Source organism: Cnephaeus nilssonii (genome assembly GCF_951640355.1).
Source record: "Cnephaeus nilssonii genome assembly, chromosome: 5".
NCBI classification, from domain to species: domain Eukaryota; kingdom Metazoa; phylum Chordata; class Mammalia; order Chiroptera; family Vespertilionidae; genus Cnephaeus; species Cnephaeus nilssonii.
The window spans coordinates 8,645,450-8,660,798 of NC_137076.1; the positions used below are offsets into that span (position 1 = coordinate 8,645,450).

Below are 15,349 nucleotides of genomic sequence, written 5' to 3' on the forward strand. Positions count from 1 at the left end.
GCCCCCCTCCCCACTGCGGCCTGGCTCACCTGCCAGCGGCTGCGGGCCAAGAGGAACTTGAGTTGCTTGGTGTTGATGAAGTGGGCCTCCTCCGCCGGCAGGGACTTCTGGGGGGGCCAGGTGAGAAAGCCACGTGTGTTGGGGGAGACCCTGGTGTTCCCAGAGCCAGGTAGGCCCCACCCCTCTTGGCCTTATTTTTCCTCCCTGTTCGCCAGGCCTGCCAGATTCAGCCTACTCACCTGGAACCAGGGGTGGGCAAGGCACTGGGCTGCACTGGGCCGGCTTCTGTGGGGAGACCAAGCCGGGGGTCAGGCCAGGGGTCGGCTGGTCCCCTGAACAGTGATGGGGGAGGAGAGGAGGGCATGCGCACTCACTCGGGGGCCCTCTGCAGGGCAGCCTTGATAAAGTCCTGAGCATCCGGGCTGAGGTGCGCAGCCACCGGGCTGCCCCAGGACACCCGCCCCTCCAGCACGTTCAGGAGGGTTGCTCGGTCACTCTCGCCCGCAAATGGGGACACGCAGGTCAAGCTGAAAGCACAGTGAGTGTCGGGCCCTCAGACGTGACCCCGGATCTCTGGGTCCCATGGGGGTGGGTTGGCGGAGCCCTGACTGGGATGGCCTCTTCGTTCCCTCAGAGTCCCAGCAAGTGTCTCAGACTTGCCCAGATATGCAGGCTCGGGCTGGAGTGGGGATCTGGGCTCAGCCTGGAAGAGAGCAAGGGTTAGCCGGGCGGGCACCAGGCCTCAGCCTGAGGTGGGAAGAGGGCTCCACCTGCAGAGGAGACTCAGGCTCCGTCTACACCAGCAGCATCCTCAGGGCAGTAACTGCTATGGAGGGGCCCTGGACAAACCAGCCAGACCCGCTGAGGAAACAGCTCGGCACCCCACTAGGAAGAGCGCCTCTGGGACAGGGTACGGCGAAAAGCCCTGGCAAACCCCTTATCTGAGTTGGCCCACCGCTGGCTTCCCAACTAGCTGTCCCTTGGGTCTCAGGTCTCCGATCTGGGGTGGGCCAGCGGGTGGGGTCTGGGATTTCTTCTGAGGAGATGGGACACAGGTCTGCTCACCTGAGGTAAGAGATGACCCCCATAGCCCTGTGGGAACAAAACCACAGCTGTGAGTCGCCCAGCCTGGCCCCCGGGGGGTCAGGGGCGTGAGGGGAATGGCAGGCGAGAGGAGGGGAGGCAGGGAACGGGAGGATGGGCTGTCCTGGTGGCTTTGTCCCGGGGGCCCACCCGCTCACCAGATGTCAGAGGCCTCGCTCACAGGGGTCTGCTCGATGATCTCCGGGGACACAAACTCGGGGGACCCGTACTTGCTATACTTTGGCTCTGCCAAGGTGATTTTTTGGGCAAAGCCAAAGTCGCAGATTTTAATGTCTTCCCGAGCAGGATGCACCATCAGGATGTTGGGGGGCTGTTGGACAGAGTCATGAGTGAGTAAGGCCTCAACCTATGGAGGTGACTCCTGGGGCTGCCAGGTCTGAAGGGGGGGGGGGAGGGTAACTAGGGAGTCTGTGAGGAGCTGTCCCATGAGATGAAGAGGCCAGTGGGGGCCGGGGCAGGTTTCAGTTCCATTTGGGGACAGCTTCTGCCCTCTCAGAGCCACACCCCACCTGCAGGGGCTGCTGGGAAAGTAGAGAGCTTCCCACCCCCCAAAGTGAGTAAATCCTAACAGGAAAACTGGAAGTGGGGGCCTGTGCCTTTCCAGCCTGCAGGCCCTGGCTCCCATCTGCCCCTGCCAGGGGTTCTGGGACACAGGGTGGGTGGGGCAAGTACCTTTATGTCCAGGTGGAGGACGCCGTGGCTGTGCAGGTAGTGCAACCCCTCCACCAGCTGCTGGATGTAGACCTTGACCTACGGTGGCAAAGGCCGTTGCTCAGGCGAGACAGTCAGCCTCCCCCTCCCCCACCCCCTCCGCTTTCCTCCCTGCCCTGCGCCAATCTACCAGACCCCATGAGCCTGGGCCCTGAAGGTGGGGAGGGTTTGGATGTGTGAAGCCACCTGAGCAAAACAGGAAGCTTGATGTTTCAGGGGGAAGGCAAGGGTTGGCCCACTGGCCAGGTGTAGGCTGGGAAAGGGAAGTGGTGAGCCCTGGCCAGGAGGTCTTCGAGAGTTGACTGAGGAGCTGTGACACTTTGTAAGGCCCTGGAGACCCCAAAAGGTCTCTGAGCTGGGGCACACTGTGCAAGAGGGGAGGCTGTGTCTGCGGGAGGTGGGGAGGAAGGGGGCGCGGGGGAGTAGGAGGCCTGGCGGGTACACATGCAAGCCTATTGGCTGGGCAGACGGCTCCGGCTGCAGTCACCTCAGCTTCTGTCACCACACTCTTCTTGAACAGGCGGTCCAGTAGTTCCTCTGATGAGCACCTGGGGCTCAGGTCAAGGAAAGCTCTGGGGCCTGGAACCCACCCGACTCCACTCCCCACGGCAAGTCTTATCTTGGGGTGGAGGTGGGGGTCCATGCTGGGGAGGTGGGTCCTCCGGGCTGAGGAGAGGAGCTGAGGCCAGTAGCCAGCAGCAGAGTTGGAGTGGAGACATCCTCTACTCTGCACAGAGCCCACACCCCATGCAGGGGCAGGGGTCGCTGACTGGGGGAGATGGGGTGGGGGGCGGTGAGCACGTGACACCCAGAGACTCTCAACAAGTGGTGGGGTGAGACCCAGAGGGGGCAGGGAAGGGGTAGGGCCCTCCCTGGAGCCTGAGTGGACAAAGTAGGAATCCCAGCACTTGGGGCTCAGGGCTGCCATTCAAGCAGCCTGGCCTCCTGCTGAGAGAGGCCATGGAGCAGGGAGGGGCCTGGCCCAGGCTTGTCTTGGACCCTCTGGACGCAGCTCTGCCCCAATTCCTGACCCAGGGGCAGCGAGCTATGAGGACAGGGCCATGTCTGGGCTGGTTAGTCACACGGCGTCGTCACAGGGACGTGGGAGGCCCAGCTGGCTGCCCCCACTAGGAAAGCAGGACCGAGGACGCCGGATCACAGGCCCGCAGTGCCCGGGGGACCCCAACTCTCCCAAGGCGTGCTCCCTCCTCGTGCTCTTGGGGCTGGGGGCTGGATACAGCTCCAGGACAAGGATGAGAGTTTTGCGGGTCTCAAACTGGTCCAGCAGCCTGGTGACCAGCGGGTGGCTGAGCTCTGCGAGCACGTCTCGCTCCCGGTAGGCCTGGGTGCGCGTCCTGCTCCGCAGGGGGATGAACTTGGCCGCACAGGACATCTGGTTGCCCTTGTGCTGCACCCTCTTCACAAAGCCGAACACACCTCTAGGAAGAGGGAGCCCACGCTGACTCCCAAGACGGCTCCAAGGAGGGAGGTGGGGTTTCTGGAGGGCAGGGGCTGGGGGAAGCGGATACTGGGGAGGCAAGGGCTTCCTAGAGGTGGGGTTCCCAGGGTACAGGCCTCCTGAGGATGAGGTGGGGAGGTGGGGAGGAGGAAAGGCGAGGATGGGATGGGGTGGGGCCTTCCAGGAGATGGGAGCTCCCAAAGGGCGGGGTTGCAGTTGATAGGCGGGCAGATTCCTGAGAGGTGAGGATTCTGGGAGAGCAGGGGCTGGGCTGGGGGCTGGACAGGGTTCCCAGGGATCCAGAGAGGACTGAGGGGTGGCCTCTGATAAGTGGGGTCCTCAGGAGGCAAGAATTTCTGGGGGACCAGGGCTCCAGAGGGCAGGGTTTCAGGGGCTGGGGCTGGGGATCCTGGATGAGGGACTCCAGGAGGCCAGGTTTGGGGGACTGGGCGGGGATGGGGGCGGGGCTCCTGGGGCTGGGGGAGGTACCTCCCAATCTCTTCCTTGACTTCGTAGAAAGAGTGCAGTTTTCTCCGATAGCTTTGCTTCTCCGAGCCCAGGTCGCTGGCCCCTATAGCCAGGGAGCAGTCAGTGGCCAGCGTGGACAACCATCACCACCCCATCTCACTGTCCCCCAACTCGGTAGTGTCTGTGGAGCAGTTCCCTGTGCCCAAGCCTGTGGGAGCCCCCAGGACCCCATGCCCGCAGGAAGCCAGGCTGGCTGGGGCCTGGGAAGGGTTCCCTCATTCACCTCCGTGCACCAGCAGCTCCGCCTTGCACAGCACCTGGCCACCAGCGTTTTGGGCCAGGCAGGTGTAGACCCCGGCATCGTGCTGGGCCACATCCCTCAGCACCAGCGAGTAGGTCGTCCCCTCCTGCTGCTGGCTGAGCCGCGCACTGTCCACCAGCTGGACGCTGTCCTGGAGGCACAGGTGGTGGGCGACCATCAGCCCAGCCCTGGGGCCCACCCTGCCTTCCGGGAGCGACACGCCATGTCCGGGGGGATTCCACACTCTCCCTCCAGACACAGGGCGCCCACCACACCATCTCTACCTTATACCAGGTCACTGTGGGCTGCGGGTTGCCCTCGATGACCGCCTGGAATTGCGCTGTGCCGCCTTCCTGTGCCTGCACGTCCTCGATGGTGACCTGCATGGACGGGGGCCCTGGGGGGAGGAGCAAACCGTGGGGAGCAGTCCAGGCTGCACAGCACAGCCACCACCGCAGCCCACACTGCAGCCTGTGAGCGGGGCCTGCAGAGACGCCCGGGGGGCTGGCAGAGACCCCAGGCGCATGGGGCGCCCCAGGTATCTCAAGGCCCTGAGACCCTCGGGTGACAGCCCCTCGCCCTCCCAGGTGAAGGCGGCGCAGGCTCCGGGCAGTGAGGAGGCGCTTCTGAGCACCCTCTCCCTGCTGGGCCCGGCTCCTGGAGGCCGGCACACGGAGCACGCTCACTCAGGCTGCGGAGAGGACATCTAGGACCTGCTGCCCGTGCCCCCCTCCCAGGGGTGCCCTAGGAGGGGACTCAGGGGCTGGGGTCGCAGGGGCGGACACAGCAGGCTGGCACCCATCGGATGGCTCCTCCGTGCAAGTGTCCCCCAGCCCGGTGGGCACACACGTAGCCTACTTGCTGCGGCACCCGGGTCGCTGGCCTTGTACACGTATGTCCGGTGCATGGTCTCTGTGAACACGTGGCTGCAGACATCCCAGAGCTCAGTGGCCTCTGTCCCTGGCCAGGCCGCGCTCTCTATCCTGGGGTCACACAGCAGGGTCAGTTGTCTGCCACCCATCCACTTCTGGGGCTGGGCACTGACCCTGGTGGCAAGATGGGCCCCTGCCCCACCCCCACCCGGGGCTGCAGCAGACTGCATGGGAAGGAGCGCAGAGACCGGGCCCAGCCCTGCGTGTGGAGGGGCTCCCCCAGCCCCTCTCGCCCCGAGAGTGGCCTCTCCTCCTTGCCCTGCCCTTTGGGCTGATGAGGAATGTCCTGGGGTGCTGTGAGCCCACTTCCTCCTCGTCCTGCCCTGCTCCCGGATGTCCCCTCCTAGAAGGCCCGCCCAGTGTGCCAGGGACGTTACCGGATGGGCACCATGCGTTCGTGAGCCGCGGCAGGAGCCCCCGAGTCCTGATCCTGGCTCCCAGGAGGGAGAGACTCCGGCACCTTCCTGGACTCTGCTGGTGGGAGGCCAGGGCCTAGTGAGACAGAGCCTGGGATGCGCTAGGGGCTGTCCCCAATGACATGCCCCTGTCACCCTCCGGGGCCCAGCGGGTGGGAGCACAGGCAGGGCAGGGGCGCAGGGTCTGTGTCCCCAAACCCCGAACTCTTGCCTCGCATGTGCACCTCCTTCAGGGCACCTGCCTGTCTAGCCGGGAGCCCGGGGCCACCCTGAGGCTGCCCACCTCCCCCACACCCCATCCCACAAGGGGATGCGACAGCCTCTGTGGAGAGGGCCCCCTCGGCAGTATCCCTGGGGTTGCATCTGTCAGGAGCAAGGTGCCCTCCTCCTTCCTCTCCTCTTCCCCGCCGCCACTCCCCTCCCCTCCTCTCCTACCCTGAGCACAGGGTGCCCAGGCTACCTGCTGGGGCTCTGACCCAGGCCTCTGACACCCAGGACGGATGTACTGAGGGTGGGAACCTCCCTGAACTACCCCTGCCTAGTTTCGTAGATGGGTGACAGCCTGAGTAAGGGGTGGGCCTCGCCCAGGGCCCCAGTGCAAGGATCCCAGTGATACCCGGGTCCCCAGGGTTCTTGCACTTCACGCCCACGATGAGCACCCGTGACGACCAAGGCTTGGGCGGCACAGAGGAGGGGCTCGGGGAGCAGGTGGAACCTGGCAGTCAGCCTGCCACTGGGCCTCACCAGATTCATCTGCAGCCTCAGTGCCTAGGAGCGGGGCGCTGGCCTCCTGGAGAGCAAGTGGCTCCCGGGGGCCCAGGCCAGCGTGGTCCCCGGCAGAGGTTCCCGGAGCCTCCGGGCCCACCAGTGTCCTCTGGACAGATGTGCTCTGGTCCACTTGCTCCGGGGCAGTTGGGGGTGCGAGAGCAGCACCTACGGGAAAAGTGGGTCAGCCTGTAGGGGTGAGGCATGCCGGGCCCTGAGCAGGGGCTTCAGGAGCCTATCTCAGGCCTTAGAGAGCCCAGGTGAGGCGAACAGGCTGCCCTTCCTTCCCACCCACCACTCCTCTCTCGGGAGGCGCTGGAGGTGGAAGCCCCTGAGAGAGCGGGGGGCCTGGGAGTGGGCAGGGACGGTGCCCAGGGCACTGAGAGCCGAGCCCCACCACTCCTACTCTTGTGCCCAGATGCCTTCAGGAGAACGTCAGCTCCTCAGGAGCAGCTGAGCCTGGTCCCCCTCCACGTGCCCCGTCGGCCCCAAGGTCTCAGCTCTTGCCATCCTTCATCCTGTGCTGGCCTCCCTCATGGCTCACTCTGGACCCCAGGCCCAGTGGACCCAGCCCCATAATATAGGGAAACCTGCAGCCCCGTGAGGGGCCTGGGGATCCCTGGGGTGGGCTCCCTTATGCCCTCCCATAGCAGACCTGTCCCCCTCCCAGGACGGGACTCCACCAGAGGGCCTGTCCGCCCTTCCCTCTAAGTGCAGCCTGGCTGGCCCAGGTCACTGCACCCTCACCTGGCCCTGTCCCAGCCTCCAACACAGCCCCCACCTCTTCCCGAGGGAGCCACCAGACTCCCGCTCTCAGCTGCCCGCCCCAGGTGGCATCACTGTAGTCTGACAGGTGTGTCCAGTCATGCCCACTGCTCCATTCCCAGCAGGTCTCCCTGCCTAGAGCCCTCCCCTGCCCCAGGACCCTCTCCAGCATTAGGGTACCCACCCTGTCCTTTCCCACTCCAAGGAGGACCCCACACACATCACACCCCCATTTCCTGTCCTGACGACAGCCTGGCTGCACAGGGGCAGGAAGGCCGGCCTGCTCGAGTGCTGGCAGGCTGGTCAGGCGAGCGCGCTGCCTCCACCCAGGGAACTCAGACGGCCAGGACCCACCCAAGGCTGCAGCAGAGGGGGCCTGGGCTGCCCAGGGGGACCCCCAGGGCTAGGCCTAGAGGGCCCCTACCGCCCAAGTTCCAGAGCCACTGGAAGAAGCAAGAAGGAGCAGAATACAGGGTGCGGGAGCCAGTTTATTATCATCACGGAGTCAACCAGCAGGGGCTGCTTCCCACCTCGACCCTGGCCCATGCTGCAGGGGCGGCCTGGAAAGTCTGCAGAGGGCACCCAGTGGGCCTTCCTGGGGGCTGGGAAAGTGTCCATGGGGAGATGTCCCCCAAGAAGCCCCCACTGAGATGGGGGCAGCCTGGGCGTGGGCAGGGGCGTGCCACAGCAGAGAGAGATGGGAGGCCACAGCCCAGACCGAGTCTACCTGCTGCTCTCCCTCCCCCCCCCCCCCCCCCGCCCCAGCTCTCGGTAATCTGGGTTACAGCTGTGCGGACAGTGTCCTTAGCTGAAGACCCCGGGGGGACAGGCAGCTGAAGTCCCGAGTTGCTGGAGAGCAGGGGGGTGGTCAGAGCACACGTCCTGAGGTGCTGGCTTGAGGCCCCTCTCCTGAGCTCAAAACCCAGCCGCTGTGAAGCAGGTCGGTGCTGGGGCCAGGCAGGGTCCTCGGCCCCAAGGCCATGCCCCTCTTTCTGCTGCTCTCACGCAGCCCTGTCAGCAGTCAACTGGCTCTGAGAGGGTCAATGTCTCACCCCCCAGTCGCGTGTGCCCTTGAGGGTCGAGGGTCGCAGCCTCAGCCCTGGGAGGGACTGGGGCCCTCATCCCCGTCAGGCCGAATGTGCAGGGTGACTGTCTCACCCACTGTCCCAAAGCTGACCGTGTGGGTGGAAACCTCCGTTTTGAAGCTGCTCTGGCCACTGTCCGCAGAGCGATGGACTTCGGTGCAGAAGGATGTGGCACCCCTAGCCCGGGAGACGCCAACAGGGCGGAAGACCTGGGGCCGCGACAGAGCGGTCCCCTGGGGCAAGCAGCTGAAGAAGCCAGGCGGGCCTCGGGGGCCTGGCGGGCGCCACACGTCGAGCAGGACGGGCTGTCCCACAGTGGGCTCGCCGATCTCTCTCTGGAGCACCGAGACCTCGCAGGGCGGGTCGTCGGAGACACTGGGCATGGGGCTGCTGCAGCCGAAGGTCTCCCCTTCCTGGGGCATGTAATCCTCCAGGTCAGCCAGTGTCAGCACACAGCCATCGCGTGTGAGGATCTTGGGGTCACAGCCCCGAAAGTCCTCGGCGCCCAGGGGCTCCTCCATCAGGTGGACACCTCTCCCCTCCTGCACCTCCAGGGGGGCCTCCTCTTCGGCGTCCGCACAGAAGACTCGGCCCCGGGTCAGGGGCTCCTGGGCCAGCAGCTTGTTGTTGGAGTTGTTTGTGTTGGGGTCTCCTCCGGGGGTCCCACCGGGAAGCGTGAAGAGGAGCCCCGCTGAGCTGCCCGGCACCTCTCTAGCTGGAGAGGCACCCCTTGAGCCTGTTTTCTTCACCTGGACTTCGATGGTCTCCTCGACCTCCACCCACTTGGGCCTGGGCCCCGTGCCCCTGGGCGGGGCTGGCGTGTGGGCTCCGGGCTCTGTCACGTACAGCGTGGGTACAGGGGGCTTCCAGCCTGGCTCCTCCCCAGGCCTTCGAAGTTGGCCAGCCCCTGGTGAATGCAGCAGCTCAGGGGCCGACAGGCCTGACCTGGGCGAACTGGCACGGCGCCGGGAAGGCGAGAGGGAGGGAGACTTGCTGGGGGACTTGAGGCGGCCACGCGGGCTCTTCACCACGGTGGTGATGGTCTCCTCTCTGCAGGGAGAGGGCCGAGAGGAGATGGCACGGAGACCTGCAGCCTGGCTTGCCACCCATGCCACCAGCACATTCAGGGCCAGCAGGAGAGATCAGGTTAATGTACCAGCAAGCAAAGGGTGAAACTACATAAGCTCCTACACATGCACTGGAGCCCAATCTCTGGAACCCCCGGCCAGAGACCCAAAGAAACAAATGCAAAGTCTCATCTGGTCCACCATGGGCTCTGGTGCGCAGACCTCAAATCAGAGCTGAGGCATCACTGCATCACACAGGTGCCTCCAAACCCCAGACCGAGTCCCTGTGGGTAGTATTCCCTGTTTTATAGCTGTCTTATTTTGGATGCCAGTCCTCCTCTCAGAGCTAATGGCCAGCGTGCAAGGACACTGCCCCACAGTCCTCCTTGTCCATCCCATCAGTGTTTTGTGCTTTGTGTCATGGGGTGGGGGGCCCAGCAAGCTCTCAGAGGGCAGGTGCCTCAGTGATCTTGAGTTAGGGCAGTTGATGCCACAGGTGCAGGTGTAAGAAGGTTGTCAGAGCCCTGACCTGCAGCCTGGGCTCCTGGCCTCTTGGTCTGGTGGTATGGGGCTGGGCAAGGACACGTGGTGCCGGGTGTGACTCTGCTGTCACAGGCTCTGTGACCTCAGACAAGCTCTTCCCCTTCCTGGGCCCATCTTCCAAACAGGGAGTGGGGGGAGAAGAAGCAGAACTCAAGGCCAGTTGCATGTGGGTGCACATGGGGTGCGGATCGGGGACTCTACAGCAGCACTGGGGGATGGGTCTGGCCCCCTTTTACGGGAGTGGACAAGACTAAAAGAGGCTCAAAACTTGCTCAGGACCAAGAGTCAGAAGCCCACCAGTCAGCCAGGTCCTCCCTGGCCGTCCAATGCCCTGGCCTGGCTGGGTGCTGTGGGTGAAATGAGGAACAGGCAGGAAGAGCAATGGGCTGAGTAACACACAGCTTTTTCTGGGCCTCAGGACCTGCATTTTCTCTTGGGCTCAGGCAGAGGGACTTGGTGTGCTGTCGCCAGCTGCCTGCCTGATAAGACGTTGTCTCTCTTTCTCCAGCTTTGCTTTTGTCTAACTCAGGGCTCCATCCAGGAGCAGTTACCCCCAGGTATGGCTCCAGAGATGTGTGACCACACCTCAGGGTGCAGAGCAGTTAGAGGCCCTGCCTTCTCCAGCCCTCACCTGGCAAAGGGGAAATGCTACCTCCACTTCACTGAGGAGAAACCGATGTTTGGAGTCAGCCTACTCAGGGCCAAAAACCTGCCTTCTTGCCTCACACTCAGGCCCAGAGGTCAGAGTCTGCCCAAACATTAGGGGAACCTGGGCCAGGTCCCATTGCTTGGCCTCATGCTGCCTAATTGGCTAAGAAAGGACAGTGGGTGGGGTGGAACTGGGAAACTGGATCACTCCTCTAACATGCCACTCCCACCCTGGCCGGTGGTGCTCAGTGGTTGGAGTGTCAGCCCATGACCCAAAGGTCACAAGTTCAATTCCTGGTCAAGGGCATGTACCTGGGTTGCAGATTTCATCCCTGGCCCTGGTCGGGGAGCATACAGGAGGCAACTGATTGCTGTGTCTCTCTCACATCGATGTTTCTCTCCCTCCCCGCTTTCTCCCTCTCATCCATTCTCTGTAAAAATCAACGGAAAAATATCCTCAGGTGAGGATTAACACAAAAATAAATAAATAAATAAATAAAATGCCACTCCCACTAGTGGGGTCACTGCTGTCCCATAAGGGCATGTGGGCATCCTGCTCTAAGGCCGTTGATTGGTACAGCATGTGGGGCTCCCAGGTGGTAGTCTCTCTAAGCCAGTTGCTTTTCCATACCTCTGGCTCCCCAGTACCCCTCACTGTGTGTGTGATGTGCCCCTGGTAGGGGGCATGTTGTGCCAGGCAGTTGCCTCCCTCCACTTCTCAAGCTGAATGGGTACACTCCTTGTGGGGTGAAAGTTGCTACTACCATGAGCCTGGTATGCAATGGACTTTAGGGTACCTGGAGTCACCTAGTCCAGTGTCCCGTTGGCATGAGTCCTCTCTGACCATCCCCCCACTCCCCGCCACATAGGGCTGCCTGGCCCATTTCTGCTCCTCAATATGTCATCCATAAAATGTGAAAATAACAATGCTCCTCTCATGGATGAAATGTAGAGTTGATCTGTGTAAAGCTGCAGAGTAGTTGCATACCTCCAGGGATGGGGTGCTCATTGCTGCCCCAGGCAGCCCCATCTATTGTGGGCGGTGACCTGCTTTGTGGGAGGAGGAAGGAAGTCAAGGAAGGGTTAACCCAGGACCTTATCAAATGTGTGAATATGGGATTCTCTAGCAACATGACTAACTGCGGGCCCTTTAAGAGGCCTGAGGCCCTTGGGGAGCTAAGAGGTTGCCATCCTGGAGTTCTCAGTCACCTGGCCTTAGGAAACCATCGCCTTTCTTGCCTCCTGGCTTTTGCAAGCTCTTCCACCACATCCAACTGCACACATCTCCTATTGGAAGTCCTTCCAGATTGTCCAGGTCAAAACCAATCCCGCCCTCCATGGCTTCAACTAGCTCTGGACCTCTTGTGTTACTTAATTATCAACAATGATGTATCTTTTTTTCTCAGCTTTAAAGGCCCAGAAGGAAGAAGAAGGACAGTGGGCGTGGCACCGGGGAAATGGGTGCTTAGTTAGCTTCTAATCACGAGCCACCCTGAGAAACCTTCTTTTCTTTCCTGAACCTCAGTTTCCCCATCTTCCAAATGTGAGGGTTGGACTTGGAGATGTTTGAGGGCTCCAGAGCTATGGTTACACTGTTTTAATTAAAGTCAAATTAGTGAAAGTTAAATTTAAAATTCAGTTCTTCATTTGCACTAGACACATTTTAAATGCCCAATAGTCACATGCAGCTGCAGTAGACGCTGTAAACATGTAATATTTCCATCCTCCCAGGAAATTCTGTTGGATAGCAACACCCTAGATCCCAGGGTGTTGAAGGGTAGAAATATGCCTCTGGCCCAGCAGGACACAGTTGTCAGTCCCAGGACTACCCTAACAGGTGTGACTCTAGGTGAGACCCTGTGAAGTGTGCAGAGTAAGTCTACCCTCCTGAGGCAGTGCAGCCATGGAGAGGGTTCTGAGGCCCTGGAAGAGAAAGCTCTGAGTGTGAAGGTAGCCAAGCCCCAGGGAGTGACCTCCCTGGGAGTACCTGCAAGGGGCTGGCAGTCTGTGTGGCAAGCAAAGGCAGTAGTGAGGGCAGGCAGTCAGGCAAGCAGGTGCCAGACCACACGGGCAAGGTCCAGGTGGGTTAGTGGGCATGCAGGTGGCACGGCAGTCAGAAGGAGGGTTAGGAACACGCCTGCACTTACATGATGACGGTTTTCTTGGGGACTTTAGTCTCCTGCTCAGTGACTACAAAGAAAACAGTCGGAATAGCGAGGGTTACAGATCAGTCAGCACGGAGGGCCGAGCTAGCTAAGTGGCATGGCAGTGTAGTAGCCCGCTCAGCGTAGGAGCACCGGGTCCAAGCCCTGCTGGGCCATGTGCCCCTGGGACACTGTCTCAGCCTAGAGCACCAGTTCCCTCATTGAACTGCTGACCTGTCTGCCCTGAGTGGTGTGGCAATGCATCCTCCAGGAGGGCAGGGCCTGTCCCTCTTGAGGGTCCTGCAGGAGCTTCAGATAGAGCAAGGCCCTTTCCTAGGCTGCCCACACAGAAACCCCCGCTTCTCCTTCAGCTATGTGCCTGGGGAGCCCTCGGAATTTGTCAGGCCTACGGTCCTACTTCTCAGACATAGACACTGAGGTCTAGAGAGAGGGAAGGAATAGCCTGTGGCTGCACAGTGAGCAAGCAGCCAGACTAGAACCACGATAGCTGACGCCCATTTTACAGGAAAAAAAAACCCTAAAGACCAAAGGTGTCTCTAGGAGAGAGTGGCTGGAGTCCTGGAGGAGGCGCATCTGAGCTCCGCGACAGGAGAACACAGAGGCCCATGGGGAGCAGCCTGCAGATGCCTGGGCAGCTAGGTCTCCCCACAGGAGCGCCTAGCTCTCCTCCTCCCTGGAGCAGCAGGATCGGGCCTGTGATTCCCGGCTTGTGATGGGGGACCCAAGTCCCAGAGACAGAACAGGACTTGTCTGGGGCCAGGCAGCAGTTATGCCCATCATCTGAAGGCCTCTTTTTCTGCAGCTTCTGGGCGGGGTCAGGCTTGGCTCAGGGATGTCCCACCCAGTCTTGCCCACCTGGACAGCACGGATGCCACCGGCTACCAGCACCCTCAAATCTCAGCATCCCCTCTCACCATCCTGTGTAAGCTGAAGGGGAGGCTCTGCTTTGCTGCAGAGCCACATGGAGTAAGGCTTCGCCTTAGGCAACCAAGAGCGTTTTAAACTTGTCTCTGATCAGGTGCATGTGAATTAAATGTACTAGCTGAGTCTGTGTGGCCCTTGGGAGTCACATTTACTGTGTGTGTGCACACACATGTGTGTACGTGTGTGCCTGTGTGGGTATGCACACAGGTGTATGTGTGTGCGTGCATGTGCGTGTTTGTGCAAGCTGCTTCCTGGAGAGAGGGCAGCCCGCTGGGAGAGAATGGGTTCAGACAAAATGCCATGTATTTGTCTAAGCTGGGCCCAGAGAGCCAGCCTGTTGGCTGCCTCCAGGCAGACCCTGTGCACAGAGCAATGGGAGAACCAGGCCTCTGCCTCTCATCCTCCCTGACGGGCCCGTCCTGCTGCTCTTGGGAGTGCAGGCCTGGCACCCCTGGGTGGCTTTGTTCCTGACCTAACTGCAGCCTGATAGGCCCTGGGCCCTGGTGAGTACTGGCGACCGTGGGAGGGGTGCAGACGTGCGAAGCAGGACTTCCAGCCCAGTGCAGTTTCACAAGCGAGGGGGCAGCGCCCGCTCCACAGGGCCAGCTGGCTGCGGGCCACCAGGTTATCGATAAAGCAGCAGGCCAGGGTTAGGAAGCAGGAGGTGGCGGGCTCCACCTCCAGGGTCTGTGAGGACCGGCCATCTCCCTGAGTGAGGCACAGCACTTGTCCGCACTGGAGGCCGGGCACGGAACATTGACAAGAAAAGATCCACCATGACAGTGAAGAGAACGGCTCTGTAGGGCGCGCTTATCCCCAGCCAAGAGAGAGCTCCGAGCCCCCTGCTCAGCACATCCCCTGGAGATGCCACCACAGGAAGTGGAGGTGCCAGAGACAGCCCTGTCCTCCGGCAGAACTGGCCGGCAGGGCAGGCGGCCCTCTGGGGGACGAGGAACCAGGACCCTTGCCCACAAGGGAGGGACGGGTCTCCGTGAGGGCCCTGGAGAGTCTCAAAGGCCCCGAGGCCAAGTTCTGAACTCTAGGTGGCCGACTCTGTGAGGATCCAGACAGACAGTGCCCCCAGACGCTGGGTCCTGGGAGGGACTGGGTCTAGTGGCCAAGGATCACAGCAGCCAACTTTCAGGATTTGGGAGGACACACATTTCAACTTGTCCTACTATGGGAACTGCAGCTCCACCGGGTGTTGGCCCAGCCTGTCCTTGCATGTCTCCAGGGACGGGAAGCCCACCACCTTCCAGACAGCCCCTTCCAGGTGAGGCAGCTCAGACGGAGAAGCTCTCCCCATGGTGGCAGCCTGCTCTGTGAGCCCCAGAAGGCTGCTCTCTCAGACGGAGCAGGCCCAGGACAGATGTGAGCTGCCCTCCTCCCCGTCCTGGCCGTCCTCAGCCAGGCCCAGCTGCTGGGACCCTGGGGTCACAGTGTGTGTGAGTGGAAGCAGGAGGCACTTCCCTGCCCTTCGCCTCCTGCCAGAAACACACCTTCCCAAATGAGGCCCATTCTGTAGTCTGGTCCACCTCTCCCCCGCCCAGGACCCCAGGGGCGGCCCCAGGCCAGGGATACACAACATGGACAGCCTGCTTAGTATGGAGGGACCAGGACCATGACATCGGCTCCATCTCCTGGGAGCCAAGCTGGAGCCCAGCAGCCTACACTCTGCTCGGGCCCCCTCTTACCGTTCCTACCGCCCCTCCCACGAGGACTTGCTGGCCGCTGCCTGGCGGGCTGCCCAGGCCCGGGTCTGCCCTTTATACACACTCGTTATTCCCCAGGGCTGGTGCGCAGGGCCTGGGCCCTGAGCCCTAGAGTTGTCGGATCAGCCATGCCCGGGTTCTGGGTTTATGGCCCATCATCCCATCCCACCCACCTTCTATTCCAGTCGGGCCAGTGCAGCCCCTCCATCCAATGCCTCTTCTCCAGGGAGCACACCCTGATGGGAAGCACTGATGGTGTCACCCCACCCAGCCCCGCCCACGTG

The 15,349-nt window shown here is 61.8% G+C and overlaps 2 protein-coding genes across 2 annotated transcripts in view; both read right to left on the reverse strand.

Moving 5' to 3' along the window:
* The window catches only part of OBSCN (obscurin, cytoskeletal calmodulin and titin-interacting RhoGEF), a gene marked incomplete at both ends in the record, with an annotated part of 160,537 nt that overhangs the window by 6,706 nt on the left and 138,482 nt on the right, over nt 1-15,349 (reverse strand). Inside the window, 11 exon segments of the mRNA XM_079773281.1 lie at nt 30-107; nt 240-285; nt 375-527; nt 1,066-1,092; nt 1,242-1,414; nt 1,777-1,854; nt 2,303-2,363; nt 3,054-3,254; nt 3,764-3,845; nt 4,026-4,194; nt 4,328-4,440. Of these exon segments, the coding sequence (XP_079629407.1) occupies nt 30-107; nt 240-285; nt 375-527; nt 1,066-1,092; nt 1,242-1,414; nt 1,777-1,854; nt 2,303-2,363; nt 3,054-3,254; nt 3,764-3,845; nt 4,026-4,194; nt 4,328-4,440 (1,181 nt within the window).
* On the reverse strand, nt 8,015-11,603 carry LOC307100239 (uncharacterized protein; the record flags this gene model as incomplete). The annotated part of the gene is made up of 2 exons (XM_079772630.1): nt 8,015-9,056; nt 11,479-11,603. 2 exons carry the CDS (start codon nt 11,601-11,603, stop codon nt 8,015-8,017), a joined length of 1,167 nt encoding a protein of 388 aa, XP_079628756.1.